At 40.5% G+C, this 21,784-nt stretch overlaps 1 protein-coding gene across 1 annotated transcript in view; it reads right to left on the reverse strand.

Moving 5' to 3' along the window:
• The window catches only part of LOC145411622 (glutamate receptor 1-like), an 863,839-nt gene extending 845,516 nt beyond the window's left edge, over positions 1 to 18,323 (reverse strand). The window contains exons 1-2 of the mRNA XM_080281630.1: positions 18,302 to 18,323; positions 17,884 to 18,036 (exon numbers count right to left, since the gene is read on the reverse strand). Coding sequence (XP_080137756.1) covers positions 17,884 to 18,036; positions 18,302 to 18,323 — 175 coding nt within the window. The remainder of the gene's footprint in view (positions 1 to 17,883; positions 18,037 to 18,301) is intronic.
• Between the last annotated feature and the right edge of the window lie 3,461 nt (positions 18,324 to 21,784).

The following is a 21,784-nucleotide window of genomic DNA, read 5'->3' on the forward strand; positions in this document are numbered from 1 at the left end:
TGACTATTGTTGACTGGTTAGTAAGATTGTTGAATGTGTGCTTTGAGAAAGGTATGGTGCCAATTGACTGGGCAAGTGCTTGTGTGGTCCCGTTGTATAAAGGCAAGGGTGATAAGTATGAATGTACTAGCTTTAGGGGTATAAGTCTGTTGAGTGTTGTAGGTAAAGTGTATGGTAGAGTGTTAATTATGAGAGTTAGAGAGGGTACAGAGGGAGTGATTAGTGATGAGCAGTGTGGCTTTAGGAGAGGGAGGGGATGCGTTGATCAGGTGTTTGCTGTGAGACAAGTGTGTGAAAAGTATTTAGCGAAAGGCAAGGATGTGTTTTGGGCATTTATGGATTTAGAGAAAGCGTATGATAGAATTGATAGGGAGGCTTTGTGGACTGTTTTAAGATTGTATGGACTTGATGGTAGGTTACTAAAAGGGGTGAAAAGTTTTTATGAAAATAGTAGAGCGTGTGTAAGAGTGGGAAATGCTGTGAGTGGTTGGTTTCCCGTGAGAGTGGGGCTGCGACAGGGATGTGTGATGTCGCCTTGGTTGTTTAATATTTACATGGATGGTGTTGTAAGGGAGGTGAATGCAAGAGTTTTAGGTGGTCTGAGTCTGGTAAATGTTGATGGAGGAGAGTGGAATCTGAAGCAGCTGCTGTTTGCAGATGATACTGCACTGGTGACTGATTCAGAGGAGAGATTGAGACAATTGGTAGAGGAGTTTGGAAGAGTGTGTGAAAAGAGGAAATTGAAAGTAAATGAGAATAAGAGTAAAGTGATGAAGTGTACGAGGTTGATAGATGGTAGGGGGATGAATATAGTTTTGAATGGTGAGTTGCTTGAGGAGGTAGATTGTTTTAAATATCTAGGGTCACATGTTGCTGTGGATGGAAGAATAGATGCAGAAGTGAAGTTTAGAATAAATGAAGTAGGAAAGGTGCTGGGAGGAATGAAAAAAAGGTTTAAATGTCGTTCACTTAGAATGGATGTAAAGAGAAGGCTGTATGAGGGTGTTGTGGTACCGACTGCATTATATGGGGCTGAAACATGGAATGTGGGTGTAGCAGAGAGGAAAAGTTTGAATGTAATGGAGATGAGATGTCTGAGGAGTATGTGTGGAGTGACGCGTATAGATCGAGTGCGAAATGATGAAGTGCCAAGGAGAACTGGAGTTGTTCGGGAGATGGCTGGTAGAGTTGAGCAGAGGGTGTTGCAATGGTTTGGGCATATGGAGAGAATGGATAATGAACGATTGGTGAAAAAGATAACTAGATCTGATGTGAGAGGTGTAAGGCTGAGAGGGAGACCACGAATAGGATGGATGGACAGTGTGAAGAGAGCGCTGGATGCGAGAGGGATGTCTGTTGAGCAAGGAAGAGTGACTGTGCGTGACAGAAATAAATGGAGAGAAATTGTGAATGAATAAGTGATGACGCAGCCCTGAGGGGATATTCTCCCGCATTTAGTCTGATCAGCTAGTCAGGTCAGGTGCGGGTAAGGGGATGGGTCTGTTATGATGTGGCAGGGGTAAACCAGTTCTGCTGTCGGGCCCTGCTGCGGATGTCACTGATTGCATTGCGCAGTTGACCCTTGTGCGGTGTGATGGGGTGAGGATCTGTCCGTTCTCCCCTTTGGGGCTAAGATGCGAATGAATGTGTTTGAATGGATGAGTAAATGGAGAGTGAGTCGTCCTGTCTCGGCTACCTCCCTTTCCTTGGGGGAAGCAGCCTAGGTATATAGATAGATAGATAGAGATTTTCAGTTGTTTGAGAGGGTAGCTACAGGTTTTATTTGGCCCAAAAAGTATTGGCCAGTTCTCCTTCAAACTGTTCTCACCGGTAAAGCTCAAGTAACTTATGCATCTTTGCCTCAGGATCAATCTGATAATTATGATGTAGTTAAGAGCTTGATTCTTAAGGCCTATGAGCTTGTTCCTGAAGCCTATAGAGTAAAATTTAGGACAACTTACAAGCAAGATAAGCAATCCCATGTTGAGTATGCAAAAATCAAAGAAGATCTGTTAGAGCAGTGGTTAAATTCTAAGAATGTGGATTCTGATTTTGACAAATTTAAGCAGATAATTTTGCTGGAGGACTTCAAGAGGTGTATTTATAAAGATGTAAGCCTATATCTTGATGAGAAAAGAATAGATAATTTGTCTGATGCTGCAGTTTTAGCTGATGAATATGTTCTCACTCACAAGAGATATTCTAAAGAAAAAAGGAAAGCTGAGAGTAAGTACGTTGCCTCTACTCAGAGTACAGGTAACAAGAAAGAGAATAAGGATGATGTTTCTCAGGAAGTAAATACCAGCTTCACCTCTAGATTTCAGAAAAGTAAATGTACTTATTGTAGTAAGCTTGGTCATACTACGGAGAAATGTTTCAGGAGACAGCGTGATGTGAACAAAAAGGAGTCTTTAAATATTCAGTCAATTGGTCTAGTGTCCACCCTTGAGAGTTCCCAGAATTCTTTAACTGAGTTAACTGAACCTGCTTTGAGGGGTAACTTAAACTCTCATGATGGAGCTCCTCTTCTGAGCAGTAACGTGGGTGACTCTCTCAAGAGTTCATGTGCTAATTTCCTGTCTGATGGTTTTGTCAGTCCTCTGGACAGTAATGACAGGAAATCAGTTAAAATATACCGTGATACAGGTGCTTGCCAATCCCTTATGCTGACCAGTGTTCTAGGCTCTAATGTTAATTCCTCTGATGAAACTGTAATCTTACAAGGTGTAGGGAATAATTACTTCTCTGTCCCTCTGTGCAGAGTGAATTTAGAGTCTGGTTTTGTTAATGGTTCCGTTATGGTTGGGTTGGTTGAGACACTCCCAATGTCAGGTGTAACTTTCTTACTTGGAAATGATATTGGTGGAAGTCAAGTGTGTCCAGCTCCTCAGTTGTCTAGTGAGCCAGTGGCTGCGACCCAGGATTGTGGTGTCCCTGATGTGTTCCCTGCATGTGCTGTCACTAGGGCTAAGTCTAAAGTTACTGGTGATTTAGAGGATAATGATGATGATGATGTAATCCTAGCTGACACTTTTCTTGCTAATTTGGACCACTCACCAGATGAGGCAGTACCCCGTAGTGTTGATAATTTGTCTCGTCAAGAGTTGGTTGAGTTGCAGGTTGCTGACCCTGAGTTGAAAGGTCTAGCTAACTCTGCTTACAATGAAGAAGAGTCAGCCGGTGCTTCTACTTGTTATTATGTAAAGTCAGGAGTACTTATGAGGAAGTGGAGAACCCCAACAGCATCAGCCGACTGTGAATGGGAGGTTGTACATCAAGTTGTCATCCCTCGTGTTTGTAGGCAGGATATCATTAGAGTGGCTCATGATTCCAGTTTGGCAGGACACCTTGGAGTGAGGAAGACTGTGGCACGCATTTTGAAACACTTCTACTGGCCAGGTATCTTCAGGGATGTTTCCTGGTATTGTAAGTCTTGTCACACCTGTCAAGTTGTGGGGAAGTGTAATCAGACCGAAAAGGTTGCACCTCTAGTTCCCATTCCTCCTTTTGAGGCGCCATTCACCCGTGTGTTGGTGGATATTGTGGGCCCTCTTCCTAAGACTTCTTCAGGATTTTCTTATGTGTTGACCCTGATTAATATGGCTACTCGTTATCCTGAAGCCATTCCACTTAGAAATATCTCACCAAAGAACGTGGTTAAGGAAATGCTAGGGTTCTTCACAAAGTTTGGTCTGCCCAAGGAGGTACAGTCAGACCGGGGAAGTAATTTCATGTCAAATGTTTTCAAGCAGTCTCTGGAAGAGTTGGGCATCTCCCAGATCACGTCTTCAGCTTACCATCCCCAGACCCAAGGAGCGTTGGTGAGATATCATCAAACACTCAAATTGATGCTCAAGAAATACTGTTTGGAACATCAGAAAGACTGGGATAAAGGTCTTCCATTCGTTGTGTTTGCTGCAAGAGAATCTCCAAATGAATCACTGGGCTTCTCACCTTTTGAACTACTGTTTGGCCATGAAGTAGGAGGACCTCTTAAGCTACTCAAGGAATGCTGGCTGTCGGAGGAAGATGACGTCAACCTGCTGGAGTATGTGATGAAGTTCAAAGAACGGCTGTCCACTGCTTTACAACTGGTGAGAGAGAATTTAGGAGCTGCTCAGGAGAAAATGAAGACTTGGTATGATAAGAAGTCCAGGTTACGCCACTTTCAGCCAGGAGATCAGGTTTTGATTCTGCTACAAGTTCATGGGCAACCTCTTCAAGCCAAGTTTAGTGGTCCTTATTTCGTGGAGAAGAAACTCAGTGATGTCAACTATGTCATCGCCACACCAGATCGTAGAAAGAACAAGCAACTATGTCACATCAAGATGCTAAAGTTATATCACAGGTGGGACGAAAATAATCCAGTCTGCACTGTAGCTGTTCCACCCGAGTCTGCAAGTGAAGCTCTCCCATGCAGCATGAGCCTGAGTGATAGTTTGGGGAAGAATCCTGATATCATGAATGATCTCCAGACTAAGCTTTCTCATCTACCTCCCGAGGAAAGGCAGGAGTTGTCGGCATTACTGCAGGAGTACCCGCAAGTGTTCCGTGCCACTCCAGGAAGAACCACTGTGTTGATGCATGATGTCGATGTTGGAGACGCAAAGCCAATTAAATTGCCTCCTTACCGTGTGAACCCAGTGAAAGTTCCTCTCATCCAGAAGGAGTTTAGCTACCTGTTGGACCACAAGATGATTGAGCCCTGTCAGAGCGAGTGGAGTTCTCCTGTCACTCTAGTCCCTAAGCCAGGTGGGTCACAGCGGCTTTGCATTGACTACAGACGTGTTAATCAGATAACCAAAACAGACACTTACCCTCTCCCTCGCGTGGAAGATTGCATAGACAAGATTGGAAAGGTTAGGTACATAAGTAAATTTGATTTGTTAAAGGGATACTGGCAAGTACCTATGACTGAACGTGCTAGGGAGATCTCATGTTTTGTAACACTAGGAAAGACTTTTGCATGTTCCGTAATGCCATATGGTATGAAGAATGCACCAGCCACTTTTCAGAAGCTCATGAATGTTGTAACAGAGGGTTTGGCAGGGTGTGTTGTTTATATTGATGATGTATTAATCTTCAGTGACAACTGGAAAGATCACCTATGCCATGTCAGTAAATTTCTTGAGCGTTTAGTTCAGGCTAATCTTGTAGCTAATTTATCAAAGTGTGAGTTTGGTCAAGCTAAAGTTCAGTACCTTGGGTATGTAATTGGTGATGGACATGTTGCACCACCAGGAGCTAAGGTTCAGGTTATAAGTGATCTTCCCAGACCTAAAAGTAGGAAAGAGCTACAAAGATTTTTGGGAATAGTAGGTTATTCCAGGAGATTTGTTCTTAACTTTTCTATTCTTGTATCACAACTTACAGACCTACTGAAAGAGGGAGTTAAAATTGTCTGGACCGATAACTGTGAATCCTCTTTCAACAAACTTAAAGCTATTCTATTAAGTCAGCCAGTGCTCGCTACTCCAAATTTTGCTAAGCCTTTTAAGATGGCTGTTGATGCAAGTGATACAGGAGCTGGGGCTGTTTTGCTGCAAGAGGATGATCAGGGTATTGAACACCCTGTATCTTATTACAGTAAGAAGTTCACTCCACCTCAAAAGAACTACTCAACTATTGAGAAAGAGCTTTTGGCCTTGATTTTGGGTTTACAGCATTTTTCATTTTATTTGTGTTCTGGTTTTGACCCCATAGTCATTTATACCGATCATAACCCACTGATATTCCTTAGTAAGTTTAAAGATAAAAATCAGAGATTGACAAGATGGAGTCTACTTCTACAGGAGTATTCATTAGACATACAACATGTCAAGGGGAAAGAAAATGTTATTGCAGATTGCTTATCTAGACTTTAGACAGATTGTTTTAGAGTAATAAAAAATTTCCTTTGTAAATTTCTTTTTCTTTGTGGGGAGGTGTTACAAAGCCTATGATTTCATCATCCTTTGTGTAATTTTAACGCACAGTATGCTGCATGTTTGATCACGAGCGTGTTCTGCCTCAGTTCCCCCCTTCTACCGTTATAGTAGAGTAAGTCATTCTTTCTGTTGTTCAGAGCTGGATTGTCAACTCTTTGTCCCCATGGCTTCATTTGCGCGTCCTTCTTACAAGTTGTACCAAGCTCTGCTGGCCTCTATATAATGAGCTCAGTCTGCATTATTGCCACTTAGATCTACTCCTCATTTTGTTCACATCTGTTCTCCCCTGTACCGTTATTATTATTGTGAGTGCTCCGGAAGTCTCCAACCATCTAGCAGCTGTGTAATTTGAGTATAACTGTTATTGCATTTTTTCCTTGTACTGTATAGCATAAGGTGTTGATTTGTAGGCCTAGTGAGTTTTTTTTTTTGTAATTTATGTAGAATTCATTTTGTCAACCAGTTTTAATATTATTTTGTATCTGTAATAATTTATCTTGCATTAACTGAGCATTACCCAGTGTATTTTCATTTTATCAGGGCTGACTTAGGTAAATTTACCCTTGCTAATTTCATGTTAATAGAGGCTATTGCAGTTAACCATATATTTAATCTGATTTTGCCATTACATTATCCTTATGAGTCCTGAATATTTTGTTGTTAGTTTGAGCATTAAACTTTGACTTGTAATTTTACCTAACTCTTTTGTTTTGAACCTGGAACTTGACGGGACAGTAGTGATTTTTAGTATTCTCACTTAAAGTGTACATTATCTTTCTCTGTTCCGTAACATTATGCATACAATGTAAGAAGTCTCGCAGAAGATTACAAACTTGATAACCTAATGACTGAACTGGGAAACATTAGTTGGGATACTGTAGGTTTGAGTGAGATCCACAGAAAACAAGACAAAGTAATTCAGCTCGAAGACAGCAACCACCTATTTTACTACAGACGAAGGGAAAATGAGAGTTAGTGGTGTAGGATTTCTAATTAACAGAAATCTTGCAGATAACATTTAAATTCAGCAGTGTATCTGACAGAGCAGCATTTGTTGTTATTTGACTGTGCAAAAAATATACCCTGAAAGTAATACAAGTATATGCACCAACTTCTCAAAGCCCAGATGAAGAAATAGAAACATTCTACGATGACATCTCCCAGATTATGGAAGAAGAAAAGACAACATATACTATACTCATGGAAGATGTCAATGCAAAAGTTGGGAAGACGAAAAATGGAGAAGCACGTAAGGGAAAATTTCGAGTGGGAGAAAGGAATGAAAGAGGAGACATGCTGGTAAATTTTGATGAAAAGTTTAACATGAGAATAACGAACACATTCTTCCACAAAAGAACAGCAAGAAAGTGGTCCTGGAGAAACCCAAATGGAGAAACAAAGAATGAATTCGACTTCATTATAGCAAATAAGAATAACACGATCACAAATGTCAGTTATCAACACAGTATATATAGGTAGTGATCATAGAAGGGTGGGTTGCACAGCCAGATTCAATTTCAGAAGTGAAAGAAAGAAGATTATTAAAGCTAAAAACATTTGCCCAATAACAGTAAACGAAAACAAAGCAGTCTTTCAGTTGTAAATAAGGAACAAATTCCAGGCTCTAAGTAATGCTGAATGTGACACTGATGAACTGAATGACAGACTAACAAAACTGCTAAGAGAATCAGCGGAGGTAGTAGGAAAACCTAAAACAACAAAAGCCAAGAAATATTCAGAAAAGACACTCGAGCTTACGAAAAAAAGGAAGGAAATGAATGTAAAAACAAAGAATGACGAAATAGAACGAGCGGAATTAAATAAACTTATCAACAAAAGACAGAGAGAAGAAAAATTAAAGAGAAACATGGATCAGATCAAAGAAACCATCAATAATGGAAAAAGTCTGAAACAGGTCCGAAGTAAAATAGCACTAGGTAAGCAACAAATGACATCACTGAAAGAAAAAAAAACGGTGAAATCATTAAATACAGAGAAAAGATGGTGAAGAGAGTTGAAGAATTTTACAAAGAACTGTATGCATCAAAGAGAGTAGTACCAATAGCTAACTTTTCACCTGACACAAGTGAAATACCTGAGGTAACACCAGACGAAGTAAATATTTGTCTTTAAAATATGAAAAGAGGGAAGGCTCCGGGAGAAGATGGAATAGTAACAGATTTACTGTTGGATGCCGGAGTAGAAGTACAAAATAGGCTTGCTCACTTATTTACCCACTGTATAAAACAGAAGAAAATTCCCAAAACATGGTGTAATGCAATAGTTATTTTACTCTACAAAAAAGGTGACTCAAAAGATCTTAGTAACTATCGACCCATTAGCTTATTATCAGTCATTTACAAACTCTTCACTAAAGTCCTTACGAACAGAATAACATCAATTTTGGAGGAAAACCAACCTTGTGAACAGGCAGGATTCCGACGCGGGTATTCGACCACTGATCATCTACACACAATGAATCAGCTAATTGAGAAAACTACAGAATATAATAAACTAATGGTTTTGTTGATTACGAAAAGGCTTTTGATTCAGTGGAGCACATAGCAATTATGAATTCACTGCGAGAGCAAGGAGTGAATGAGAACATTGTAAACCTGCTCGAAAACATACATAAAGGAGGAACTACTACGGTTAAATTACATAAGGACTCGGAAAAAATTAAGATTGAGAAGGACGTGCATCAGGGAGATATAATTTCACCAAAACTATTTACAGCATGCCTAGAAAATATTTTCAGAAAGCTAGACTGAGAAAACAAAGGAGTGAACATAGATGGAGAATAGCTAAACCATTTAAGATTTGCCGATGACCTTGTCCTAATCGCAGAAACAGCAGAGGCATTGCAAGAAATGTTAAATGACTTGAACAGAGAGTGTCTGAAAGTAGGACTCAAGATGAACCGAAGTAAAACTAAACTAATGTTTAATCCACAAACACCAAAGAGCGTCATCCGAATAAGCAATGAAATTCTTGAAGAGCGAAATAAAAAGACGCATTACAATTGGATGGAAAGCTTTCGGTAAACATTGAGACATTATGAAAAGTTGCTTGCCAGTTTGTATGAAACGAAAAGTATATAACGAATGTATAATTCCAGCTATGACGAATGGTTGTGAGACTTGGAAACTGACATAATCAATGGAAAATAAATTAATCCTTTCTCAGAGAGCAATGAAAAGGTCATTGTTGGGAATATCTTTAAGAGACAGGAAAAGATCAACTTGGGTTCGAGAGCAGACTAAAGTCAATGATATTACAGAAGTTATAAGAGAACAGAAATAGAGGTGGGCAGGCCATATAGCAAGAATAAGGGATAACCGATGGAGCAAGAGGCTGAATGACTGGACACCAAGAGATTGTAAGCATAGCAGAAAAAGTCCAGACAGGAGATGGAGAGATGAGATAGAGAAATTTGCAGGGGAAACGTGGCGAAGATTGGCTCAGTCAAGGAATTCTTGGAAAAGGTTGGGGGAGGTCTTTGTTCAGCAGTGGACTAGTTATGGCTGATGATCATGATATATATATATATATATATATATATATATATATATATATATATATATATATATATATATATATATATGCCTCAACGAACAAGGGCTTTGGCCCAAATGGTAGATAGGCAGAAAAAAAAAAAACGGAACAGTTTCATTACTTGGCTGCTACGTACAAGTTAAATACAAATATTTATCTTATGATTCGATATCTTGCAGTACTTCGTACACTGTATCACTAAACTCAGAAAGAGACTAACAGGAATCTGGAGATGAGGAAAAAGTACTGTAGTGCTGCTCCTCTAGCAACTCTTTGTATGTCCTAGTAGCCAAGCCTCTTTTCCTCCACTGCATCTAACATCAGGACAATATCTCTTCCAGTAATCTCGTCGAGAGGGTGGTCACACAAGGTTATTCAACTAGGTTTGGTTGCTGCATTCTGAGGCGGTCTTCATCACTTGGGTTCAGCTCCAACTCCATCTCTCCTTGTAATTCGATGCGGGTTGGCCTTATCATCACTATTATGTTGTGCTCCAATCTGGGTTACAGCTGTGTTAACATGTAAAGGTCAGCAGACAAGATGCAGCTAAAATCGACATTCAAATGGCTTGTGACCCCAGAATAGGCTTAATACAGTCAAAGGATTCGTACGATCAGTTCCCAGATTAGTAGTCGGGCAGTACGATATTTCAAAGAGGAAATTTCTGCACATCTCACAAGGTTACATCTTAGACAAACAGTCTGCCAAAACATTCTTTTCCCTTTTGATATGATTGACATCCTGGACAAGCTCTTGGAGGAATAGAGCCAAGCAGGTTAATCTTTTATTCTTATTTGTAAATTTGGCTAAGAAGTTAAGGGAGTGTTGGTAGGTGTACACAGTAACAAGAGTTGACTCTGAATGTTGGGTAAGTATGACCCTGAATGTTGGATAAGTATGGGTAAGTATGAGTGCAAGGAGTTCATTTTCAACATTGGAGTAATTCTTCTGAACAAGATTGAACTTACTAATGTCGCGGCAGTTCAGCATGATGATCATTTTCTTATAACAAGTGTACACTGGCACCAACAACACTATCATCAACAGCTAATTTTAATGGCTTGATGAAATATAGGCTTGGGACACAGACTGACTGGACAGAATCACCTTATCTTTTGGAACTGCCTTTTTACATTCTTCTTTCCAATCGTACTTGACTCCTTTCTTTAATAAATCTGTGAGGGGAGCTACAATATCGAAGAAAATTGAGCCAAACATCCAATAACAACCCACCATATCCAGGGATCTGCTATTCCCTTTTGTTCTTGAGTTGCCTGAAGTTAGCAACGGCCTCAACTTTGGCATTAGGCAGACTTACTTCACCAAATCCTAACATGTAGCCTAAGTACTGACCCTGAGCCTTAACAAACTCCACCTTGCTAGGTTGATTACTAAATTAGCAGATGACAGTCTCTGCAGCAAAGCATCAAGCTGGAACAGGTGTTCTTTCCAGGTGTTACTAAATATAACCAAACCATCAGTGTATGTGACACAACCCTTGATATTACTAGTTAGGGTGTTAATATACCTATGGAATGTGACTGGAGCATTTTTTACATTATTTGCACTAGTAATGATGGCTTCAAGCCACAAGAAAGGAAATATCTTGGGCCCATTATGTAAGTGAAACTTGCTAATATCCCTTCAGTAAATCAGTTTTGGTAACGAACTTTGCACAGCCTACATTGTCAATGCAGTCATCTACTCCAGGAAGTGGGTAGGTGTCAGTCTTGGGAGGGAACTGACCTTACGGTAACGTATGCAGAATCAACAGGATCCACCGAATTTTGGAAATAAAGGGGCTGGGGAGCACCACTTGCTTTGGAATGGCTCAATAATGTATTGCCTTTATGGACTTGCATGGTAGGCGGGCAGATTCACAGGACAAGCATAAACATACACATCGTGCTCTGTTGCATCCATCAGCCCAACGGAAAACGCCAGGGTACAGTACTTCCCTAGCAGGGCAGTCAAGTTTGCATTTCGTTCAGCTCATGAACGAGAGAGTTTGTCAATCAGCTTTGACCACGCTTCCTGATTTCCTCTCCATCTGGTAGCTTGGTCCAGTGTCAAGAGGTAGCCTGGCCCATCCACTGCCTTGGTAGCTGACACCACACATAGAGCACTAGAGGGTCCTGCATCCTGTCGTTCATGGTATTCCTTCTTCATACTGACATGTCACAACATCATTTTGTGCCTTCCTATGATCTGAGGTCATAATTACATAATTTTTTTTTTATGTGTCTGACTCCGGGCATAGGCTTCACAGCCTGCTCTCAAGGCCCAGTAGTTCTCCTAAATACCATACACCTCTCTACATGTCACCACTTCTGCGCTAACACCCACCTTTCATATTGAATACATGCTAGGGCTGTCTCATACAGGACTGGTTTATTGGTATTAGTAGGGGTACTTTTATGACATGTCAGCAGGTCATCTGGTAGATCAGGAAAGTCTGCTTTTATGAAATTCAAGTCCTTAAACTGTTCCCTGCCCCAGCCGGGATTCGAACCTAGGTCCATCAGGACTGCAGGCCGCCTCTCTACCGATTCAGCCACCGCCTCCCCCTCATCTACCTTCGTCTCTACTTTATAATGGCCTGAGAAACTTGACTGTAATGGTTGTCCACAAACAGGGAGCCATACTAGCAATTTGTGTCCTGGGAGAATCTCTGCTCCTATCATGGTTGCTTTTATAATACCACCTCTGTGTTTTCCTTCAAGAGGACAGTAAATTTGCCTTCACTCCTTCTAAACTCTTGGCCAGTGTTTCTGTGACATATGAGAAATAGGTTAACAAACTAACAAGACCCTCATCATTGAACCATTGTTCCCTTTTTTGGAAGACAGTGGCTGAATCGACAGAGAGGTGGCCTGCAGTCCTAATAAACCCAGGTTCGAATCCCAGCTGAGGCAGGGAACAGTTCAAAGGTTTAAATTTCGTGAAAAACAGACTTTACTGATCTACCAAAAGACCGCCTACACGTAAAAATACCCCTGCTAATACCAATACACCAGTCCTTTATGAAACAGCCCTAGCATGTATTTAGTATGGAAGGTGGGTGTTAGCGCCTTAGCGGTGACATATGGAGGTGTATGGTATGCTGGAGGACTACTGGGCCTTGGGAGCAGGCAGTGAAGCCTTTGCCAAGAGTCGGACACATGAAAAGAAAAATAACTTTAATGGATCTTTTACATCATAAGTAAAAATAATCTTAAATGGGTGGTAGCCTAAGTCAGCCTTATTTTATATCTAAAGACATAGGTTTCACAGTGATCCGACTACGCACTGAAAAATGCTTAAAAAAATAAATAAATAAATGCGATTTCTGCCTCAGCCCTCCCACAACCAAGCATATTTTTAAAGAGCAGTATCCTAATTTAGATACAATACAAGCTAGGGCTTCGAAGTTGTTAATGTGGAGTGTATCTCTCGTTTTAACTTGCACCCACAAGCCCCTTTGCCGCACCACTCGTGCAGTCTACACTGCCATACTGTAGTACTAGATCCGTCATCCGAACATCATGTGTAGTGGGCTTGAGATTATATAAAATATAATATCAAATATATATATATATATATATATATATATATATATATATATATATATATATATATATATATATATATATATATATATATATGCTGTTTACATGTCACAAGACATAGGCCTACAGCTAAAAGACAAATAAATGAAAAAAAAAATGCAATTATTTTTCAGCCTGTAGACCTCTGGTAGCCTACAGCAGGCCACACATTTCTCACATTCTCTCGTGTTCACCGTGGTCCTAGAATTGTGGGGGGAAATATTAACTGCTCCTCGCCCTCCCCCCCTCTTCTTCTGACCTTAACAAATTAATAACGTGCAGCTGTATGAAATCAATATTTTTACATAGCTTTGTCATGCCTTTTGAAGGCCCTAGCAAATACAGTGAACACTGATATTTTTATTTATTGATGTTTACTGCTGCTATTTGCAAACGATTTTATAGACTTAGAGCCTTGTTCCTGTGAAGATGGTAAAGGCTGTATTTAGTATATGTAGTTTGCAAAATATATCCTTGGCAGATTAAATTCGTCAGAAGAGAGCAAGGATAAATCCATAATGAATTTCTCAACTAAACGGGTTGAAGAGGAGCAAAAATCATCTGAAATCCGCGCTTCTCTCTCTCTCTCTCTCTCAAAAAAAAAAAAAAAAAAAAAAGGAAAACAGCACCATATTCAACTTCTCCAGTTTGAAAAATCTACCATGAACTGAGTAAAAACATCAGGTGGTGGATGTAAATATTAAAAGACAAAATAGCCAACTTGTCTGGAGATGCTGAGAGGAATTACAGAATTTGGAAAGAGGACATAACAGAGAACCACACCTTCTAGAGTTTTTAGCCCCTTAACCGCGGGGTTGTTGGGAGTGTGCCGTGCGTGTCCCACAGGGATATTTGCGCTCTAACTGACTTTTTACAAATATTTGCCAAAAATCAGTTATTAGCCCTAGAACATTATAATTAAATAAGCTTATAGCACATACGTTCAGCTTTCTCTTGGAATGTTTATTGAGCCTTCGTCGTCTACCGTAGGACTTGTGGAGACTTCTGAAGTTGGGTAATGAAGTATCCACTTTACACTTCCCGATACCCAGTAATATGGTTACCACTGCCTGATGTTATAACTATAAACACTATTCTATGAATTTCAAGTAGTTTGGAATACATATTTCAAAAAAATTAAAACTGTGAAAGCAATGTAAATTATGAGCTCATATGAGCTTTCCTCCCATGCTGGTTCCCCGATGGTATTCTGAGGTGGAGCTGTCATTTATTATTTATAAACACACTCACACTTTATATTCCTAGTACTTTAATACACTTATTTATATACAATATTTATCTATAGGTTTCTTTCAGTACTAGTAGTTTATTTTCACTCCAGGCATTCACTTTCTCGTTCTGTAAGCTAGCGTAGAGAGCGAAGCTGTCCCTTTCACTTTCATTACTCCCAGTAATTATACATCCTAGAGCGAAACTTTTGCTTTCACTTTCATTACTCCTAGTATTTATACTCGTATTCTTATATTACTACTTATTTACATTTCTATTTACATTCTCTATTGTATTTACATTATTAACATTTCCGTTTTATTTACACTGTTATGCACTGTCACTTGCAGTAACTTATAAATATTTTCCACTGTTCAGTTATATTTACACTCATTGCTTTCACTTGCTGTTTACACATTATTTACACATTATTTACATTTCCACTTGCATTGTTTTAGAGCCACCAGAAAGATTGTAGTCACTGTCCATCATTATCATTGGTAAATTAGTCAGTTCACGTTCCACAGAAAAGATTAGTAAGAGAGATTAAGAAGAGAGCGGATGAGGAATTTGGAAAGAACTTGAGTGTAAAGTGCCTCTGTATGAAAATGTTCTGGAAAGAGGTGAAAGGAGTAAGACAGGGTGGAAGTGAAATTAGCAGGGGAGTGAAAGATAAAAATGGTAGATTACTAGTGGAGAAGGGAGAAAAAGAGAGCAAATGGACAGAACACTTTAAGGAATTGTTGAACATAGAGGATGGAAGTAATACAAGTATAAGTGGCTGGTGAATGGCTGGGAGAAGGAGGGAGGTGAGAAGACAGGAAGAAATCAGTAGGATAGAAGTTGTGGAAGCAATGAAGAAAGTTAAATTAGGGAAAGCCCCAGGAATTGATGGAGTGTGTGGTGAAATGCTGAAGTGTGAGGCAGAGATAGTAGTAGAATGGATGTGGAAAATGTGCAGATTGGCCTAGGAGGAAGGTAGAGTCCCGGAGGATTGGAATTCAGGTATAATTATTCCCTTGTACAAAGGAAAAGGGGAAAAAGAAGTGTGTGTTAATCATAGGGGCATCTGTCTTCTTAGTATAATAGGAAAGGTGTATGATGGGATACTTATTGACAGAGTTAGAGAAAGAACAGAGGAATTAGTTGAAGAAGAACAGGGAGGCTTTAGGAAGGGAAGAGGTTGTGTCAATTAGATATTCATTCTTAGATCTTTAGTGGAAAAGTTTCTAGAGAAGGGAAAGTAGTTGTATGCGGCTTTCATGGATTTGGAGAAAGCATATGTCAGGGTGGATAGACAAGGATTGTGGAAAGTATTAAAAATATATGGAGTAGATGAGAAGTTGTTGAATGCTGTGAAGAGTATGTATGATGGTGCTAAGGCTGCAGTGCGTGTGGATGGTGAACTGAGTGAATTTTTCTCTTTGAAGGTTCGGTTAAAACAGGGATGTATCATGTCTCCATGGTTGTGCAATCTGTACATGGATGGGGTAATAAAAGAGGTACAAGGTAGGATAGTAGATGTTTGAGTGGCCCTGGTGAGAGAGGGTAGTGTTTGGAAACTCCCTGTACTGTTGTTTGCAGATGATACTGTGTTGTTGAGTGAAGATGAAGGAGAGCTGCAAGGCTTGGTGGATGAGTTTGGGAGAGTGTGTAAGAAACGGAATCTAAAGGTGAATGTAGGAAAGAGTAAAGTGATGGTCTTTGAGAGAGGTGAAGTCAGTGAATGTACAGTGAGGTTGGATGGTGAGGAATTGGAAAATGTGAGTACGTTTAAGTACTTGGGTAGTGTGATGAGTAAGGATGGAGGTTTGGAGGGTGAAGTGCTTGAAAGGGTACAGCAGGGAAGAAAGGTTGCTGGTTCCTTGAAAACAGTGATAAGAAGCAGGGAAGTGAGCATGGAAGTAAAAAAGTTACTATCTATCTATCTATCTATTGCCAGACGCCTCAATCCCGTTTGGAGTGGCCACAAACAAATCGCCTCCAAGTCGCCCTGTCCCCCGCCATTTCACTGCCCTGCTCCCAACTCACACACCCCTCTCTCATATACCTCTCCACCCCATCCCTCCATCTCATCCTCGGCCTCCCCCTCCCTCTTCCCCCCTCCACCTCACTCACATACACTCTCTTCGTCAGTCTTTCACCCTCCATCCTCTCCACATGGCCAAACCACTTCAGTGTGTTCCTCATAACGCTTCCTATCACATCCACATCTACATGACAGTATTGTGATACCAACTCTAACGTATGGAAGTGAAACCTGGACGTTGCTGGAAGGACACAAGTCAAGAGTGAGAGCAGTGAAAATGAGTTATTTACTGTAAGAGGAGCCTGTGGAGTCACGTGGAGAGACAGGCTGACAAATGAGGATATAAAGGAGCTTTGTGGTGTGGATGTGGATGTGATAAGAAGCGTTAGGAGGAATACACTGAGGTGGTTTGGCCATGTGGAGAGGATGGAGGGTGAAAGACTGATGAAGAGAGTGTACGTGAGTGAGGTGGAGGGGGGAAGAGGGAGGGGGAGGCCAAGGATGAGATGGAGGGATGGGGTGGAGAGGAGTATGAGAGAGGGGGGTTGTGAGTTGGGAGCGGGGCAGTGAAATGGCGGGGGACAGGGCGACGTGGAGGGAATTTGTTTGTGGCCACCCCGAATGGGATTGAGGCATCTGGCAATAGACAGATAGATAGACGTTCCACTACAGAGTCACTTAGCCCTTTACGCCTTCCCACACGAGGTTTAGTAGGGGTAGAAGTCACAGGGCCCCTTGCATGGGGCTAAAAAGCGGCGGAATTGGACAGGCGCTAATCCGACGTGGTTTCACCTTCAAAGACGACAGTAAACTGAATGCTGTGGCCTAGCCTAGGGGCAGTGAAGGGTTGCCAATGTCAGCGTGGTGACAGCTGCTAATATATACACTAGGAAATGATTGGCAAGAAATCTAGACAATGCATAATAAATTAGGTAGTTCCAGGTGAATGTATATATCACTTAGGCTTCTCCCTTCCTTTCTTATATGTATTTTTATTATGAGAACAGGTCATACGGCATATTTCAAGGGGAAATAAACAGGGAAAATTAGCAAACGAGTGCATGTGAGGTGTTGCCTGGTGATAATTAGCCCATTCCAGATGAATAACAGTATCAACTACCTTTTCTCTTTCTTTTATATATTATTTGGTATTGGAATAGGGCAAAGGGCACATTTCAATGGGTAAAATGAGCGGAAAAATCCGTCCAGGATTTGTGTAGTGCAGCGCAGCTGGTCAGGCGGGAGGAGAGGGTAATGGAGGGGAGGTAAGGAGGGGAGTCAAGGACAGGAGAAAAATGGCTAAATTGTCAACAGTGGATGGGAGTACAGGTGACTTTAGCAGAACTGAGTATAGCTGGACACAGGTAGTAATGATAGATGAAACAAGCCGCCACTCGAAAGCCCGGGCGAATTCAAAATAACACAGAATCACAAAAGTGATCCCCCGAGGTAGAATCCTTTGCTCCCGAGCATCACAAAGGTGACGCCCCGTGGTTAAGGGGTTAAGTAGGTAAACAGTCATTCAAGATGAGACAAAATAAAACACAACACTCACTTAGTCTGGATATCTTGAAGGCATCGGCAGTGCTGATAATATCGACGAAGGCGTGTAATTCCAGTCTGTGGCTGGTTGAGTTTTGGTTGTATTGTTTGATGGCGTGGAGGAAGGCGCCTTGTATGTCCCTTGAATCACGGTCAAAGATGGCACCTGCACAGGGGAAGAACAGACTTTGTTAGCAACGTTTGTTTGCAATATATTGTAGTCTATAATATTATTATTACTATTATTATTATTATTATTATTATTATTATTATGATTATTATTATTACTGTTATTATTATTACTGTTATTATTATCATCAATATTATTATTAAAATTTCCCACATCCCTGTGGAAAGGTTTATTATGCTTGCCAAAATTATAATATTTCCTACTTAATTTAAAATTGTAATATTTCAAAGGTTATTCTGACTACTGCCTTCAAACTTTATCATCCTAGTTGGACAGCTGTCCACTTCTTTTGGCCAGGTATTGTGGCAATCCGTCAACCGTATCTCAAGATATTATCTGGAACACAACAAAGTTAATTAGCAAGGCTAGATCAAGAACCGCTTAATCTAGGAAGCTGAAAATTTACCACAACATAGCCTTAGGGCAGATGAAATGCAGAAAGGAATAAGGTTCTAATCGGTTTATTGTTCTCAGAGATCGCCTGGGGTAAAAAAATTTGACTTTTCCAGACATTCTGGATGTCACCTTATTTTCCATGCAGGATTAAAGAGAGAAGCACCACACTTTGTGGACATATAGACTGTGATAGACTAAAGTGACATGATCAAATCATGATCTTGACCTCAAGATCCCTTTTTAGCTTGGTTTCTAGTGGATAGTGACCGTGGGAGGTTTTCCTTTATCTAAATTGTCCTTGGTCAAATTTACCATGTTCTAGTTTTTATTATTATTATTAGTTACCAGCAGAGTGGAAGGTAGGAGCTTGCTAGCAGAGTTGGCTAGGGAGAATTGGTATACAGCTTTTTTTTTCCTAACCAGATCTACAGCATGAAAGAAGAAAGTTTGCTAGAAAAGTGTATCAACAGAAAATTCAGATTAACATTTCTTTCCTCAACATGACACACATCCCTAATCCTGGCATCTAGAAGGTGGAAAAGGAGAGTTTGTCAGGAGAGACTGTTGTGGGGAAATATGACTTGCTTTTATTTTCCTAATGACAGATCTCGAACATTTATCACCTCATTTGATGGCCAGATGTTCTCAGACTAGAGGGCTACCTTGACTAGAAACCAACGATACTCATTTATACCTCATCGATTGTCACGCAGTCTCGAATTACTGTTCAAACTATACGAAACAGTCCCGTCAGATGAAAATGAACTTACTATAGCTCTACAGATAGGTGAGGCACCCATAGCACTGCCTTCTGCTGACCCGAACTGAGTGATCAGCCTCAAAAGATCAGAGTCTCCAGTTGACTTGCTTAGGTCATTACTCAAGGGCTTTGCTGTAGAACCATCATACCACCGTTAGCAACAAAGTAATACCTTTTACACTCAGAAAATACACAATTCCCTGGATCACCAACTTCTTGTGTAATCAATGCCAAGCCGTTCAACTGCAGGGAGCAATCTCCAACTTACTGCCTCACATATGTGGGGTATTTCATGTCACAAGGACTAGACCCTCATATTTCTCACGCCTTTATATAAAGCAGATATAGAAATATGTTAATGATGTCACGTTTACTTCAACCATCAACAGCAGTTAGGAAAACTATAACAATCTCTATGATTACTTTTAACCTGTACAGCTTGGATAACAGCTATGACTGTCATAAAACAGATGTTCAGAGTGGCTTGGATGATGGCAATAGCTGCTTTAGGCTTCCTGCTAGTGTTTAAATTCCTAGCCATGTTCTATGGTGTGCAGTGAGTGATGTGGGCATCTGGGAGGTGCATGGACAACCATGCCCAGATTCCCACTTGCTATGGTGGTGATTAGTAAGACGAGTTCTGAATCTGTGTCATCTGATTCATTTCCAAAACTCGACCCTTGCCACCTCCACCACTGCTAAGCCTCCCACTCCTCCAGGGAAGGGGTTGAGTAACAGTGCAAATGGCAGGGTGTTAGATATGACAGTGTCATCATTATCAAGGAGCGAGATGACATGAGAGTGGGAGTTATCAAATGGAGAATGATGTTTCCCAGCCACCCTCATATGCTTCCTTCCATAGTACCATGCGCCACGTCTGAGTGAATCCGAGGATTCCCTAGTACCTAATGATGATCCCTAGTGCCTGCTGACATCCCCTACTCTCCTGATCCCTTGGGAGACCCCTCTGAGGCTCTGGACTCTGTATGTCTAGGCTTGGGCAGCAGCCAGAAGTCATGTCCAGAATAAATACCACATTTCATCAACCCAGCCTCCTACGTGATGGCAGTGCAGACGCTCCATTAGGGTGCTTTGATGGTATAGGGGTGATTTTTCAAAATAAAAATTCAAGCAAGAAGAACCCATTCATTTGTCAGGATGCATAAGAAAAGTAAACAGATCAAATTTCATTAAAAACGAGTTACATTTAGACGCTGCGCAGACTGATAAGCAGTTCCACAAAATAGGGGAAATAATAAAATAATAGTTTGCAATGCAAATATATTGTGTGTATATATATATATATATATATATATATATATATATATATATATATATATATATATATATATATATATGAGTGTGACCTCAGGCTTAAAGGACTCAATAGGGAAGCTGTCAGAGATCGAGCAGCATGAACAGCCGCCATTAGGTGACCAAGGCCGACACATGCCAGCATGTTGGAACCATCAAAAACGATATATATATATATATATATATATATATATATATATATATATATATATATATATATATGGAGCCTCTGTGGTACAGTGGTAGAGTGTGCATTTCGTACACGGGTGAACCAGGGTTCGTGCCCCGCCAGAGTAATAAACTTTGGGATTGTTCACCTGGCCACATACTGCATTGGCGGACACAAGGGGTGCTGTGATTGAACCAGTGTCGCTTACTATAAAGTATGCTTGCAACCAATTGGCTTGCGCGGACCGATTACACTTGGTTCACAGACTGCACACACATCCAAAGCCACACCAACACTACAATTACACTTACAAGCACTTCTTACCTTACATACAATCTCTACCAGACAGCCTAAGCCACTTGGTAGAGATACATTGGCTGTATCGTTCCGACTTCGGTCGGGATAGGCCGGTCTTGCAATGGATACTCAAATGGCTGATGATATATATATATATATATATATATATATATATATATATATATATATATATATATATATATATATATATATATATATGGAAATGAGTTATCTAAGAGGAGCCTGTGGAGTCACATGGAGAGATAGGCTGACGAATGAGGATATAAAGGAACGTTGTGGTGTTGATGTGGATGTGATAGGGAGCGTTATGAGGAACACACTGAGGTGGTTTGGCCATTTGGAGAGGATGGAGGGTGAAAGACTGACGAAGAGAGTGTATGTGAGTGAGGTGGAGGGGGGAAGAGGGAGGGGGAGGCCGAGGATGAGATGGAGGGATGGGGTGGAGAGGTATATGAGAGAGGGGGGTGTGAGTTGGGAGCAGGGCAGTGAAATGGCGGGGGACAGGGCGACTTCGAGGCGATTTGTTTGTAGCCACCCCCAAACGGGATTGAGGCGTCTGGCAATATATATATATATATATATATATATATATATATATATATATATATATATATATATATATATATATATATATACTTATTTTTTATTTTTTGACATGACCAGTAGTTTTATATGAACAATGAAATAACATTATACAAGACACCGCCGCTCTTTTTTACTTTAAATTGGCTTTGAAGGCTGTCAGAAAACCTTTTCAGTGTTCCACA

The sequence above is a fragment of the Coenobita brevimanus genome, chromosome 90, assembly GCF_032717465.1.
Source record: "Coenobita brevimanus isolate Jiangsu-jjx chromosome 90, ASM3271746v2, whole genome shotgun sequence".
NCBI lineage: Eukaryota > Metazoa > Arthropoda > Malacostraca > Decapoda > Coenobitidae > Coenobita > Coenobita brevimanus.